Raw genomic sequence first — 16,527 nt, forward strand, 5'->3', positions numbered from 1 at the left:
ATTGCGCCCCTGTGTCGCTGCACCTATAGTATGTCCATCCCTGGTCTCCCTCCATTATCCTTTTTGTATGAGAAAAAAAGACCATTTTTAATCAGTGTGCTGGATCCAAGTTTCAGGCATTTTTTGTCATCAGCATGGAATCGGATTTTCTCAAAAAAAAAAAAATAAAATAGTGCAAGGTTATCCTATCCATTAGACCGCAAAGAACGGACAGCCCTTACATGGCACATGTTTGGCATCAGTGATAATCGTTTCTTTGCATGTCACGTACATGGGCGAGATTGGTTTTGACCCGATTGCAAATCAAACATGACTTTTTTTTCCCCTCGAGGGAGACAAAAACACAAAGCAATTTCTCTAGACTATAATGAGCATATCTGTCAGAAAAAACAGACGTATTAAGTACGTGCAATACAGATATCTGACTAATCGATAGGCTCTGCTGACATTCTAATGTGTATGGGAGCCCCAATTTATTCTTGGGGAAATATCAAATCGGCACGTCTGATTTTGGACTGCCAATCATACTGTCCCCACAGATAAGTTGCCACCAGACATGTCAGCCAATGTTCTCATGGAGAATACAGGAGTGATCGGCTGAATGAGCGATCCTATGTAGGGTAGAGCCAGCAGACGGCCCCATACACAACAGATTGTTGTTGGATGAGCTGCCATCTTATGTGTCTAGGGGCTTTTATTCCAAGGCTGGGTATTTACGGGGCAAGTACAAAGCTGTAGTGGGCAGCGGGGCAGAGAACCATCCCGCAAAACCGCCAGGGATTTCGGAGCGTATCCAGATGAAGCACATAAAGATACCACAAATCAGCGGCCGTGGGATTGTGGTGGGGCGCAGTCTGGGAAGACGCTGGTTTACTCGGGCAGCCCCTTGGTGACATTGCAGGCTCTGCAGCGGGCAGCCCCTTGGTGACATTGCAGGCCCTGCACCCCTTTGGTAAAATTGCATGCTCTGCAGCAGGGCAGCCCCTTGATCACATTGCAAGATCTGCAGCCCCTTGGTGACATTGCAGGCTCTGCAGCCCCTTGGTGACATTGCAGGCTCTGCAGCCCCTTGGCGACATTGCAGGCTCTGCAGCCCCTTGGCGACATTGCAGGCCCTGCACCCCTTTGGTAAAATTGCATGCTCTGCAGCAGGGCAGCCCCTTGGTCACATTGCAAGATCTGCAGCCCCTTGGTGACATTGCAGGCTCTGCAGCCCCTTGGCGACATAGCAGGCTCTGCAGCAGGGCAGCCCCTAAGAAACATTGCAGGCTCTGCAGCGGGGCAGCCCCTTGGTGACATTGCAGGCTCTGCAGCCCCTTGGCGACATTGCAGGCTCTGCTGCAGGGCAGCCCCTTGGAAACATTGCAGGCTCTGCAGCGGGGCAGCCCCTTGGTGACATTGCACGCTCTGCAGCGTGGAAGCCCCTTGGTGACATTGCAGGCTCTGCAGCTGGACATAAACTTCATGCTCCAGACTCCATAACACAGAGCCGACTAGAGCCAATTCCTTCAGCAGTTACAGCCGGAGACATGTGTCAGCGCCGCAGCGGCCATGATGGAACACCAGCAGACAACAAGTTTCAGCTCTCACAGCTAACTTCTGCCACACTGAGCAAGGACTACAACTCCCAGGACTGTGTGCGGCGGGAACAATGCGCTATCCAGACGTGCCGTGTCAGCCATGCCGAGCCCCAGCACACACTGTATGCGCCGCAGTGTCCAGAGCGCCAGCACACACTGTATGCGCCGCAGTGTCCAGAGCGCCAGCACACACTGTATGCGCCGCAGTCTCCAGAGCGCCAGCACACACTGTATGCGCCGCAGTCTCCAGAGCCCCAGCACACACTGTATGCGCCGCAGTGTCCAGAGCCCCAGCACACACTGTATGCGCCGCAGTGTCCAGAGCCCCAGCACACACTGTATGCGCCGCAGTGTCCAGAGCCCCAGCACACACTGTATGCGCCGCAGTGTCCAGAGCCCCAGCACACACTGTATGCGCCGCAGTGTCCAGAGCCCCAGCACACACTGTATGCGCCGCAGTGTCCAGAGCCCCAGCACACACTGTATGCGCCGCAGTGTCCAGAGCCCCAGCACACACTGTATGCGCCGCAGTGTCCATGTGCACAGACTGCGCGGCCCTTCCTGTCAGTATCCGCTGCAATTACTGACATGGCTGCTCACAGGGAACAATAGACCACAGTCACCTGTGCAATAATGGGGCTGGGGCGGCACACCTCAGTGTCAGAGCACTGCTACACGCCGTCCGTCTGCCCCATCACCCGGACACAACGTGAGCAGAGAGTCCGCCCCGCCTGCAGCAGCCTCCGGTGCACGGTGTCTTCCCCACCTCATCCACAAGTACTGGCACATAGTGCACCGACATCTGCAACCCTGATGTCACCGGGGCTCAGAAAGTGACTGCACACAATGTACAACAATGGTGTCTGCAGAAGTATGTGTAACTCACGTGTAGTGTGTGCAGATGTACCCCCCATGTACACACACGCATATGTGTACATGGGGGGTACAGAATATGAGTACAGAATATTTATCCCATGGGTACGTACCACACGTGTAGTATTGGTGCAGTATATATATGCAGTGGGTATACAGGGGCTATACCACTATACACGTGTAGTATGGGTGCAGTATATATATATGCAGTGTGTATACGGGGGCTATACCACTATACACGTGTAGTATGGGTGCAGTATATATATATGCAGTGGGTATACAGGGGCTATACCACTATACACGTGTAGTATGGGTGCAGTATATATATATGCAGTGTGTATACGGGGGCTATACCACTATACACGTGTAGTATGGGTGCAGTATATATATGCAGTGTGTATACAGGGGCTATACCACTATACACGTGTAGTATGGGTGCAGTATATATATATGCAGTGTGTATACGGGGGCTATACCACTATACACGTGTAGTATGGGTGCAGTATATATATATATGCAGTGTGTATACGGAGGCTATACCACTATACACGTGTAGTATTGGTGCACTATATATATATGCAGTGTGTATACGGGGGCTATACCACTATACACATGTAGTATGGGTGCAGTATATATATATGCAGTGTGTATACGGGGGCTATACCACTATACACGTGTAGTATGGGTGCAGTATATATATATGCAGTGTGTATACGGGGGCTATACCACTATACACGTGTAGTATGGGTGCAGTATATATATGCAGTGTGTATACGGGGGCTATACCACTATACACGTGTAGTATGGGTGCAGTATATATATATGCAGTGTGTATACGGGGGCTATACCACTATACACGTGTAGTATGGGTGCAGTATATATATATGCAGTGTGTATACGGGGGCTATACCACTATACACGTGTAGTATGGGTGCAGTATATATATGCAGTGTGTATACGGGGGCTATACCACTATACACGTGTAGTATGGGTGCAGTATATATATGCAGTGTGTATACGGGGGCTATACCACTATACACGTGTAGTATGGGTGCAGTATATATATGCAGTGTGTATACGGGGGCTATACCACTATACACGTGTAGTATGGGTACAGTATATATATGCAGTGTGTATACGGGGGCTATACCACTATACACGTGTAGTATGGGTGCAGTATATATATGCAGTGTGTATACGGGGGCTATACCACTATACACGTGTAGTATGGGTGCAGTATATATATATATGCAGTGTGTATACAGGGGCTATACCACTATACACGTGTAGTATGGGTGCAGTATATATATATGCAGTGTGTATACGGGGGCTATACCACTATACACGTGTAGTATGGGTGCAGTATATATATGCAGTGTGTATACAGGGGCTATACCACTATACACGTGTAGTATGGGTGCAGTATATATATATGCAGTGTGTATACGGGGGCTATACCACTATACACGTGTAGTATGGGTGCAGTATATATATATATGCAGTGTGTATACGGAGGCTATACCACTATACACGTGTAGTATTGGTGCACTATATATATATGCAGTGTGTATACGGGGGCTATACCACTATACACATGTAGTATGGGTGCAGTATATATATATGCAGTGTGTATACGGGGGCTATACCACTATACACGTGTAGTATGGGTGCAGTATATATATATGCAGTGTGTATACGGGGGCTATACCACTATACACGTGTAGTATGGGTGCAGTATATATATGCAGTGTGTATACGGGGGCTATACCACTATACACGTGTAGTATGGGTGCAGTATATATATATGCAGTGTGTATACGGGGGCTATACCACTATACACGTGTAGTATGGGTGCAGTATATATATGCAGTGTGTATACGGGGGCTATACCACTATACACGTGTAGTATGGGTGCAGTATATATATGCAGTGTGTATACGGGGGCTATACCACTATACACGTGTAGTATGGGTGCAGTATATATATGCAGTGTGTATATGGGGGCTATACCACTATACACGTGTAGTATGGGTGCAGTATATATATGCAGTGTGTATACGGGGGCTATACCACTATACACGTGTAGTATGGGTGCAGTATATATATGCAGTGTGTATACGGGGGCTATACCACTATACACGTGTAGTATGGGTGCAATATATACGCAGTGTGTATAAGGGGGCTATACCACTATACACGTGTAGTATGGGTGCAGTATATATATGCAGTGTGTATACGGGGGCTATACCACTATACACGTGTAGTATGGGTGCAGTATATATATATGCAGTGTGTATACGGGGGCTATACCACTATACACGTGTAGTATGGGTGCAGTATATATATATGCAGTGTGTATACGGAGGCTATACCACTATACACGTGTAGTATGGGTGCACTATATATATATGCAGTGTGTATACGGGGGCTATACCACTATACACATGTAGTATGGGTGCAGTATATATATATGCAGTGTGTATAAGGGGGCTATACCACTATACACGTGTAGTATGGGTGCAGTATATATATATGCAGTGTGTATACGGGGGCTATACCACTATACACGTGTAGTATGGGTGCAGTATATATATGCAGGGTGTATACGGGGGCTATACCACTATACACGTGTAGTATGGGTGCAGTATATATATATGCAGTGTGTATACAGGGGCTATACCACTATACACGTGTAGTATGGGTGCAGTATATATATATGCAGTGTGTATACGGGGGCTATACCACTATACACGTGTAGTATGGGTGCAGTATATATATGCAGTGTGTATACGGGGGCTATACCACTATACACGTGTAGTATGGGTGCAGTATATATATGCAGTGTGTATACGGGGGCTATACCACTATACACGTGTAGTATGGGTGCAGTATATATATGCAGTGTGTATACGGGGGCTATACCACTATACACGTGTAGTATGGGTGCAGTATATATATGCAGTGTGTATAAGGGGGCTATACCACTATACACGTGTAGTATGATTACAGAATATATATATGCAGTGTGTATATGGGGATTATGCCAGTATACACGTAGTATGAGTACAGAATGTGTGTGATAGTATACACGTGTAGTATGGGTGCAGTGTATATACATGTAGTGTGTATACGGGGGCTATACCACTATACACGTGTAGTATGGGTGCAGTATATATATATATATGCAGTGTGTATACGGGGGCTATACCACTATACACGTGTAGTATGGGTGCAGTATATACAGTGCCTACAAGTAGTATTCAACCCCCTGCAGATTTAGCTGGTTGACACATGCGGAATTAACTTGGCATTGTGACATTTGTACTGTAGATCAGCCTGGAAGTGGGAAATGCACTGCAGCAAATTTTTTTTTTTTTTTTAAAACGTTAAAAGTTAATTCAGAGTGTCATTTATTATTCAACCCCTCAAACCACAAGAATTCTGTTTGGTCCCCCTAAAGTATTAAGAAGTAGTTCAGGCACCAAGAATAATGAGCTTCACATGTGTGGATTAAAGATCTCTTTTGCCAGCCTTTTCTGACTATTTAAGACCCTCCCCAAACTTGTGAACAGCACTCAGACATGGTCAACATGGGAAAGACAAAGGAGCATTCCAAGGCCATCAGAGACAAGATCGTGGAGGGTCACAAGGCTGGCAAGGGGTACAAAACCCTTTCCAAGGAGTTGCGCCTACCTGTCTCCACTGTTGGGAGCATCATCCGTAAGTGGAAGGCTTATGGAACTACTGTTAGCCTTCCACGGCCAGGACAGCCTTTGAAAGTGTCCTCCCGTGTCGAGGCCAGGCTTGTCCGAAGAGTCAAGGCTAACCCAAGGACAACAAGGAAGGAGCTCCGGGAAGATCTCATGGCAGTGGGGACATTGGTTTCAGTCAATACCATAAGTAACGTACTCCACCGCAATGGTCTCCGTTCCAAACGAGCCCGTAACGTACCTTTACTTTCAAAGCGTCATGTCAAGGCTCGTCTACAGTTTGCTCATGATCACTTGGAGGACTCTGAGACAGACTGGTTCAAGGTTCTATGGTCTGATGAGACCAAGATCGAGATCTTTGGTGCCAACCACACACGTGACGTTTGGAGACTGGATGGCACTGCATACGACCCCAAGAATACCATCCCTACAGTCAAGCATGGTGGTGGCAGCATCATGCTGTGGGGCTGTTTCTCTGCCAAGGGGCCTGGCCATCTGGTCCGCATCCATGGGAAGATGGATAGCACGGCCTACCTGGAGATTTTGGCCAAGAACCTCCGCTCCTCCATCAAGGATCTTAAGATGGGTCGTAATTTCATCTTCCAACAAGACAACGACCCAAAGCACACAGCCAAGAAAACCAAGGCCTGGTTCAAGAGGGAAAAAGTCAAGGTGTTGGAGTGGCCTAGTCAGTCTCCTGACCTTAACCCAATTGAAAACTTGTTGAAGGAGCTCAAGAATAAAGTCCACATGAGACACCCAAAGAACCTAGATAACTTGGAGAAGATCTGCATGGAGGAGTGGGCCAAGATAACTCCACAGACCTGTGCCGGCCTGATCAGGTCTTATAAAAGACGATTATTAGCTGTAATTGCAAACAAGGGTTATTCCACAAAATATTAAACATAGGGGTTGTATAATAATTGACCCACACTTTTGTGTTTAAAATTTAATAAAATTCAACTGAGCAACATAACTTTTTGCTTTGTAAGATTTATGCTTCTGTTCATAAAACCTACTCTCGTTTGCAGTTTGAAGGCTCTAACTTATTTGCATCTTATCAAACCAGCTAAATCTGCAGGGGGTTGAATACTACTTGTAGGCACTGTATATATGCAGTGTGTATACGGGGGCTATACCACTATACACGTGTAGTATGGGTGCAGTGTATATATATATGCAGTGTGTATACGGGGGCTATACCACTATACACGTGTAGTATGGGTGCAGTGTATATATATATGCAGTGTGTATACGGGGACTATACCACTATACACGTGTAGTATGGGTGCAGTGTATATACATGTAGTGTGTATACGGGGGCTATACCACTATACACATGTAGTATGGGTGCAGTGTATATACATGTAGTGTGTACACGGGGGCTATACCACTATACACGTGTAGTATGGGTGCAGTATATATATACAGTACAGACCAAAAGTTTGGACACACCTTCGCATTTAAAGATTTTTCTGTATTTTCAGGACTATGAAAATTGTACATTCACACTGAAGGCATCAAAACTATGAATTAACACATGTAGAATTATATACTTAACAAAAAAGTGTGAAACAACTAAAAATATGTCTTATATTCTAGGTTCTTCAAAGTAGCCACCTTTTGCTTTGATGACTGCTTTGCACACTCTTGGCATTCTCTTGATGAGCTTCAAGAGGTAGTCACCGGAAATGGTCTTCCAACAATCTTGAAGGAGTTCCCAGAGATGCTTAGCACTTGTTGGCCCTTTTGCCTTCACTCTGTTGTCCAGCTCACCCCAAACCATCTCGATTGAGTTCAGGTCTGGTGACTGTGGAGGCCAGGTCATCTGGCGTAGCACCCTATCACTCTCCTTCTTGGTCAAATAGCCCTTACACAGCCTGGAGGTGTGTTTGAGGCCATTGTCCTGTTGAAAAATAAATGATGGTCCAACTAAACGCAAATCGGATGGAATAGCATGCCGCTGCAAGATGCTGTGGTAGCCATGCTGGTTCAGTATGCCTTCAATTTTGAATAAATCCCCAACAGTGTCACCAGCAAAGCCCCCCCACACCATCACACCTCCTCCTCCATGCTTCACGGTGGGAACCAGGCATGTAGAGTCCATCCGTTCACCTTTTCTGCGTCGCACAAAGACATGGTGGTTGGAACCAAAGATCTCAAATTTGGACACCTCAGACCAAAGCACAGATTTCCACTGGTCTAATGTCCATTCCTTGTGTTCTTTAGCCCAAACAAGTCTCTTCTGCTTGTTGCCTGTCCTTAGCAATGGTTTCCTAGCAGCTATTTTACCATGAAGGCCTGCTGCACAAAGTCTCCTCTTAACAGTTGTTGTAGAGATGTGTCTGCTGCTAGAACTCTGTGTGGCATTGACCTGGTCTCTAATCTGAGCTGCTGTTAACCTGCGATTTCTGAGGCTGGTGACTCGGATAAACTTATCCTCAGAAGCAGAGGTGACTCTTGGTCTTCCTTTCCTGGGGAGGTCCTCATGTGAGCCAGATTCTTTGTAGCGCTTGATGGTTTTTGCAACTGCGCTTGGGAACACTTTCAAAGTTTGCCCAATTTTTCGGACTAACTGACCTTCATTTCATAAAGTAATGATGGCCACTCGTTTTTCTTTACTTAGAATTTGTATTATGGCAAGAAAAAGCAGCTAACAGTCTATTCAGTAGGACTATCAGCTGTGTATCCACTAGACTTCTGCACAACACAACTGATGGTCCCAATCCCATTTATAAGGCAAGAAATCCCACTTATTAAACCTGACAGGCCACACCTGTGAAGTGAAAACCATTTCTGGAGACTTCCTCTTGAAGCTCATCAAGAGAATGCCAAGAGTGTGCAAAGCAGTCATCAAAGCAAAAGGTGGCTACTTTGAAGAACCTAGAATATAAGACATATTTTCAGTTGTTTCACACTTTTTTGTTAAATATATAATTCCACATGTGTTAATTCATAGTTTTGATGCATTCAGTGTGAATGTACAATTTTCATAGTCATGTAAATACAGAAAAATCTTTAAATGAGAAGGTGTGTCCAAACTTTTGGTCTGTACTGTATATGCAGTGTGTATACGGGGGCTATACCACTATACACATGTAGTATGGGTGCAGTATATATATATGCAGTGTGTATACAGGGGCTATACCACTATACACGTGTAGTATGGGTGCAGTATATATATGCAGTGTGTATACGAGGGCTATACCACTATACACGTGTAGTATATATATATATGCAGTGTGTATACGGGGGCTATACCACTATACACGTGTAGTATGGGTGCAGTGTATATACATGTAGTGTGTATACAGGGGCTATACCACTATACACGTGTAGTATGGGTGCAGTATATATATATATGCAGTGTGTATACGGGGGCTATACCACTATACACGTGTAGTATATATATATATGCAGTGTGTATACGGGGGCTATACCACTATACACGTGTAGTATGGGTGCAGTGTATATACATGTAGTGTGTATACAGGGGCTATACCACTATACACGTGTAGTATGGGTGCAGTATATATATATATGCAGTGTGTATACGGGGGCTATACCACTATACACGTGTAGTATGGGTGCAGTATATATATATGCAGTGTGTATACAGGGGCTATACCACTATACATGTGTAGTATGGGTGCAGTATATATATATGCAGTGTGTATACAGGGGCTATACCACTATACACGTGTAGTATGGGTGCAGTATATATATATATGCAGTGTGTATACAGGGGCTATACCACTATACACGTGTAGTATGGGTGCAGTATATATATATGCAGTGTGTATACGGGGGCTATACCACTATACACGTGTAGTATGGGTGCAGTATATATATATGCAGTGTGTATACAGGGGCTATACCACTATACACGTGTAGTATATATATATATGCAGTGTGTATACAGGGGCTATACCACTATACACGTGTAGTATGGGTGCAGTATATATATATGCAGTGTGTATACGGGGGCTATACCACTATACACGTGTAGTATGGGTGCAGTATATATATATGCAGTGTGTATAAAGGGGCTATACCACTATACACGTGTAGTATGGGTGCAGTATATATATATGCAGTGTGTATACAGAGGCTATACCACTATACACGTGTAGTATGGGTGCAGTATATATATATATGCAGTGTGTATACAGGGGCTATACCACTATACACGTGTAGTATGGGTGCAGTATATATATATATATATATATATATATATGCAGTGTGTATACAGGGGCTATACCACTATACACGTGTAGTATGGGTGCAGTATATATATATATATGCAGTGTGTATACAGGGGCTATACCACTATACACGTGTAGTATGGGTGCAGTATATATATATATATATATGCAGTGTGTATACAGGGGCTATACCACTATACACGTGTAGTATGGGTGCAGTATATACAGTGCCTACAAGTAGTATTCAACCCCCTGCAGATTTAGCTGGTTCACACATGCGGAATTAACTTGGCATTGTGACATTTGTACTGTAGATCAGCCTGGAAGTGGGAAATGCACTGCAGCAATTTTTTTTTTTTTTTTAAAAACGTTAAAAGTTAATTCAGAGTGTCATTTATTATTCAACCCCTCAAACCACAAGAATTCTGTTTGGTCCCCCTAAAGTATTAAGAAGTAGTTCAGGCACCAAGAATAATGAGCTTCACATGTGTGGATTAAAGATCTCTTTTGCCAGCCTTTTCTGACTATTTAAGACCCTCCCCAAACTTGTGAACAGCACTCAGACATGGTCAACATGGGAAAGACAAAGCATTCCAAGGCCATCAGAGACAAGATCGTGGAGGGTCACAAGGCTGGCAAGGGGTACAAAACCCTTTCCAAGGAGTTGGGCCTACCTGTCTCCACTGTTGGGAGCATCATCCGTAAGTGGAAGGCTTATGGAACTACTGTTAGCCTTCCACGGCCTGGACAGCCTTTGAAAGTGTCCTCCCGTGCCGAGGCCAGGCTTGTCCGAAGAGTCAAGGCTAACCCAAGGACAACAAGGAAGGAGCTCCGGGAAGATCTCATGGCAGTGGGGACATTGGTTTCAGTCAATACCATAAGTAACGTACTCCACCGCAATGGTCTCCGTTCCAGACGAGCCTGTATGGTACCTTTACTTTCAAAGCGTCATGTCAAGGCTCGTCTACAGTTTGCTCATGATCACTTGGAGGACTCTGAGACAGACTGGTTCAAGGTTCTATGGTCTGATGAGACCAAGATCGAGATCTTTGGTGCCAACCACACACGTGACGTTTGGAGACTGGATGGCACTGCATACGACCCCAAGAATACCATCCCTACAGTCAAGCATGGTGGTGGCAGCATCATGCTGTGGGGCTGTTTCTCAGCCAAGGGGCCTGGCCATCTGGTCCGCATCCATGGGAAGATGGATAGCACGGCCTCCCTGGAGATTTTTGGCCAAGAACCTCCGCTCCTCCATCAAGGATCTTAAGATGGGTCGTAATTTCATCTTCCAACAAGACAACGACCCAAAGCACACAGCCAAGAAAACCAAGGCCTGGTTCAAGAGGGAAAAAGTCAAGGTGTTGGAGTGGCCTAGTCAGTCTCCTGACCTTAACCCAATTGAAAACTTGTGGAAGGAGCTCAAGAATAAAGTTCACATGAGACACCCAAAGAACCTAGATAACTTGGAGAAGATCTGCATGGAGGAGTGGGCCAAGATAACTCCACAGACCTGTGCGGGCCTGATCAGGTCTTATAAAAGACGATTATTAGCTGTAATTGCAAACAAGGGTTATTCCACAAAATATTAAACATAGGGGTTGTATAATAATTGACCCACACTTTTATGTTTAAAATTTAATAAAATTCAACTGAGCAACATAACTTTTCGGTTTGTAAGATTTATGCTTCTGTTCATAAAACCTACTCTCGTTTGCAGTTTGAAGGCTCTAACTTATTTGCATCTTATCAAACCAGCTAAATCTGCAGGGGGTTGAATACTACTTGTAGGCACTGTATATGCAGTGTGTATACAGGGGCTATACCACTATACACGTGTAGTATGGGTGCAGTATATATATATGCAGTGTGTATACAGGGGCTATACCACTATACACGTGTAGTATGGGTGCAGTATATATATATGCAGTGTGTATACAGGGGCTATACCACTATACACGTGTAGTATGGGTGCAGTATACATATATGCAGTGTGTATACAGGGGCTATACCACTATACACGTGTAGTATGGGTGCAGTATATATATATATGCAGTGTGTATACAGGGGCTATACCACTATACACGTGTAGTATGGGTGCAGTATATATACAGTACAGACCAAAAGTTTGGACACACCTCATTTAAAGATTTTTCTGTATTTTCATGACTATGAAAATTGTACATTCACACTGAAGGCATCAAAAGTATGAATTAACACATGTGGAATTATATACTTAACAAAAAAATGGGAAACAACTGAAAATATGTCTTATATTCTAGGTTTTTCAAAGTAGCCACCTTTTGCTTTGATGACTGCTTTGCACACTCTTGGCATTCTCTTGATGAGCTTCAAGAGGTAGTCACCGGAAATGGTTTTCACTTCACAGGTGTGCCCTGTCAGGTTTAATAAGTGGGATTTCTTGCCTTATAAATGGGGTTGGGGCCATCAGTTGTGTTGTGCAGAAGTCTGGTGGATACACAGCTGATAGTCCTACTGAATAGACTGTTAGCTGCTTTTTTCTTGCCATAATACACATTCTAAGTAAAGAAAAACGAGTGGCCATCATTACTTTAAGAACTGAAGGTCAGTCAGTCTGAAAAATTGGGCAAACTTTGAAAGTGTCCCCAAGTGCAGTTGCAAAAACCATCAAGCGCTACAAAGAAACTGGCTCACATGAGGACCGCCCCAGGAAAGGAAGACCAAGAGTCACCTCTGCTTCTGAGGATAAATTTATCCGAGTCACCAGCCTCAGAAATCGCAGGTTAACAGCAGCTCAGATTAGAGACCAGGTCAATGCCACACAGAGTTCTAGCAGCAGACACATCTCTACAACAACTGTTAAGAGGAGACTTTGTGCAGCAGGCCTTCATGGTAAAATAGCTGCTAGGAAACCATTGCTAAGGACAGGCAACAAGCAGAAGAGACTTGTTTGGGCTAAAGAACACAAGGAATGGACATTAGACCAGTGGAAATCTGTGCTTTGGTCTGAGGAGTCCAAATTTGAGATCTTTGGTTCCAACCACCGTGTCTTTGTGCGACGTAGAAAAAGTGAACGGATGGACTCTACATGCCTGGTTCCCACCGTGAAGCATGGAGGAGGTGTGATGGTGTGGGGGTGCTTTGCTGGTGACACTGTTGGGGATTGATAAAAAATTGAAGGCATACTGAACCAGCATGGCTACCACAGCATCTTGCAGCGGCATGCTATTCCATCCGGTTTGCGTTTAGTTGGACCATCATTTATTTTTCAACAGGACAATGACCCCAAACACACCTCCAGGCTGTGTAAGGGTATTTGACCAAGAAGGAGAGTGATGGGGTGCTACGCCAGATGACCGGGCCTCCACAGTCACCAGACCTGAACTCAATCGAGATGGTTTGGGGTGAGCTGGACCGCAGAGTGAAGGCAAAAGGGCCAACAAGTGCTAAGCATCTCTGGGAACTCCTTCAAGATTGTTGGAAGACCATTTCCGGTGACTACCTCTTGAAGCTCATCAAGAGAATGCCAAGAGTGTGCAAAGCAGTCATCAAAGCAAAAGGTGGCTATTTTGAAGAACCTAGAATATAAGACATATTTTCAGTTGTTTCACACTTTTTTGTTAAGTATATAATTCCACATGTGTTAATTCATAGTTTTGATGCCTTCAGTGTGAATGTACAATTTTCATAGTCATGAAAATACAGAAAAATCTTTAAATGAGAAGGTGTGTCCAAACTTTTGGTTTGTACTGTATGCAGGGTGTATACGTGGGCTATACCACTATACACGTGTAGTATGGGTGCAGTATATATATATGCAGTGTGTATACAGGGGCTATACCACTATACACGTGTAGTATGGGTGCAGTATATATATATGCAGTGTGTATACGGGGGCTATACCACTATACACGTGTAGTATGGGTGCAGTATATATATAAGCAGTGTGTATACGGGGGCTATAACACTATACACGTGTAGTATGGGTGCAGTATATATATGCAGTGTGTATACGGGGGCTATACCACTATACACGTGTAGTATGGGTGCAGTATATATATGCAGTGTGTATACAGGGGCTATACCACTATACACGTGTAGTATGGGTGCAGTATATATATATGCAGTGTGTATACGGGGGCTATAACACTATACACGTGTAGTATGGGTGCAGTATATATATGCAGTGTGTATACGGGGGCTATACCACTATACACGTGTAGTATGGGTGCAGTATATATATGCAGTGTGTATACAGGGGTTATACCACTATACACGTGTAGTATGGGTGCAGTATATATATAAGCAGTGTGTATACGGGGACTATACCACTATACACGTGTAGTATGGGCACTATACACGTGTAGTATGGGTGCAGTATGAATAGAGGTGTGTGTATACGGGGGCTATACCACTATACACGTGTAGTATGGGTGCAGTATGTATAGAGGTGTGTGAGTACATGTCTTGTGTTCCCATGTATGGATAGCAGTGGACATGTTCGTGTACCTGGATTTTGGGTTTCCTAGTGTAGACATGTACTGAGCGCGAGTCCTCCCCTAAAGGTTGCTAACTTCATTTTTTTATTTTTTCGGTACATATCAAAAAATAAATCATGGACAGCCCACATTTTTACTGGACACATTAGACAGCAATAATGAATCATTAAAGATTATAAGTGATACGTGCCTATAAGAAATAATTCTGATATGAAGACATGAGCTGCCAGCACTGTGACTTGTAAAACGGGGATAATTAGTCATAAAAAATCTTTTCTAGCTTCCAAAAAGTTACAGACACATCATTTTTTTTTTTACAGACAAGGGACTAAAGTGCCCTATTTTTACAGACTGTCCATGAATTTTTGGATGATTGGCAACTCTAACTCCCATCATCCCGGCACAGAGTCTGAGAACTGCCGTCATCCATGTACCGGGTCTGAATTCTCCCATCGTCCCTGCAGTGTGGGCACTCCCCTCACCCCTGCAGTGTGGGTACTCCCCTCACCCCTGTACTCCCCTCACCCCTGTACCCCCTCAATCTTGCAGTGTGGGTACTCCCCTCACCCCTGTACCCCCTCAATCTTGCAGTGTGGGTACTCCCCTCATCCCTGTACCCCCATCACTCCTGTACTCCTCTCACCCCTGTCCTCCCCTCACGTGTGGTACTCCTCTCACCCCTGTCCTCTCCTCACTCCTGTACTCCCCTCCTCCATGTCCTCCCCTCACTCCTGCTCTGCAGGGATAGCTGCTGTTCTTCCCTGCTCCCGGCCTCATGTCTCTGCTGCAGGAGATGAGAGCAGCACTAATCCCAAACTCCGGACTAATAATCCCGCAGCAGGACCCGGCTGTCCGTGCAGCGCCCCCCGGCGGCGAGCACACAATGGGCAGCCGGTGCCACCACACGTAAACAACCAGCAGCACTTACTGTTTTGTCCAGGTCGATCTTGACTTTCTTTTGGGAAATGCTCTTCTGGATCCTCTTGCTGAAGCTGGCATTGCCCGCCGGCCGGGTGCACCTCTCGCCCTCGTCCCGCAGACAGCACAGCTGCCCGTTCAGGGGTCCCAGCCCCACAGACGGGACCGGGGGGGTTGCGGCAGCTGCAGGGGAGGTCACCTCACCCCCACTATCCCGGTGTAAATCCTCGGAGGGGAAGCCGTTCATGGTGTGCACAGCAGCAGCGCTCACTCAACGCGTACCTGGCATGTGTGAATAGTGTCTGCGCTCCGGTGCATTACATTCAGTGAAAGGTTACACAGGCCCCGCCCTCTGTTCATACAAGTCCCGCCCACTGCCCGCCCCTTACAAGCTGCAACACAGTTCGCACTGAATAACAAACTTGTGCCCGGCTGTCAGGCAGGTCTGTGCTGCAGGAGGCACCGGCCCGGGAGCTGTCAGGCAGGTCTGTGCTGCAGGAGGCACCGGCCCGGGAGCTGTCAGGCAGGTCTGTGCTGCAGGAGGCACCAGCCGGGAGCTGTCAGGCAGGTCTGTGCTGCAGGAGGCACCGGCCCGGGAGCTGTCAGGCAGGTCTGTGCTGCAGGAGGCACCAGCCGGGAGCTGTCAGGCAGGTCTGTGCTGCAGGAGGCACCAGCCGGGAGCTGTCAGGCAGGTCTGTGCTGCAAGAGGCACCGTCCCGGGAGCTGTCAGGCAGGTCTGTGCTGCAGGAGACAGCGG

The 16,527-nt window shown here is 45.8% G+C and overlaps 1 protein-coding gene across 1 annotated transcript in view; it reads right to left on the reverse strand.

The window, feature by feature from the left end:
• The window catches only part of SAP30 (Sin3A associated protein 30), a 36,612-nt gene extending 20,472 nt beyond the window's left edge, over positions 1–16,140 (reverse strand). Inside the window, exon 1 of the mRNA XM_073643933.1 lies at positions 15,781–16,140. Within this exon, the coding sequence (XP_073500034.1) occupies positions 15,781–16,017 (237 nt within the window). The 5' untranslated portion in view covers positions 16,018–16,140. The remainder of the gene's footprint in view (positions 1–15,780) is intronic.
• Between the last annotated feature and the right edge of the window lie 387 nt (positions 16,141–16,527).

This window comes from Phyllobates terribilis, unplaced genomic scaffold (genome assembly GCF_046119375.1).
Source record: "Phyllobates terribilis strain yellow unplaced genomic scaffold, ASM4611937v1 Scaffold_1__5_contigs__length_1240528914, whole genome shotgun sequence".
NCBI classification, from domain to species: domain Eukaryota; kingdom Metazoa; phylum Chordata; class Amphibia; order Anura; family Dendrobatidae; genus Phyllobates; species Phyllobates terribilis.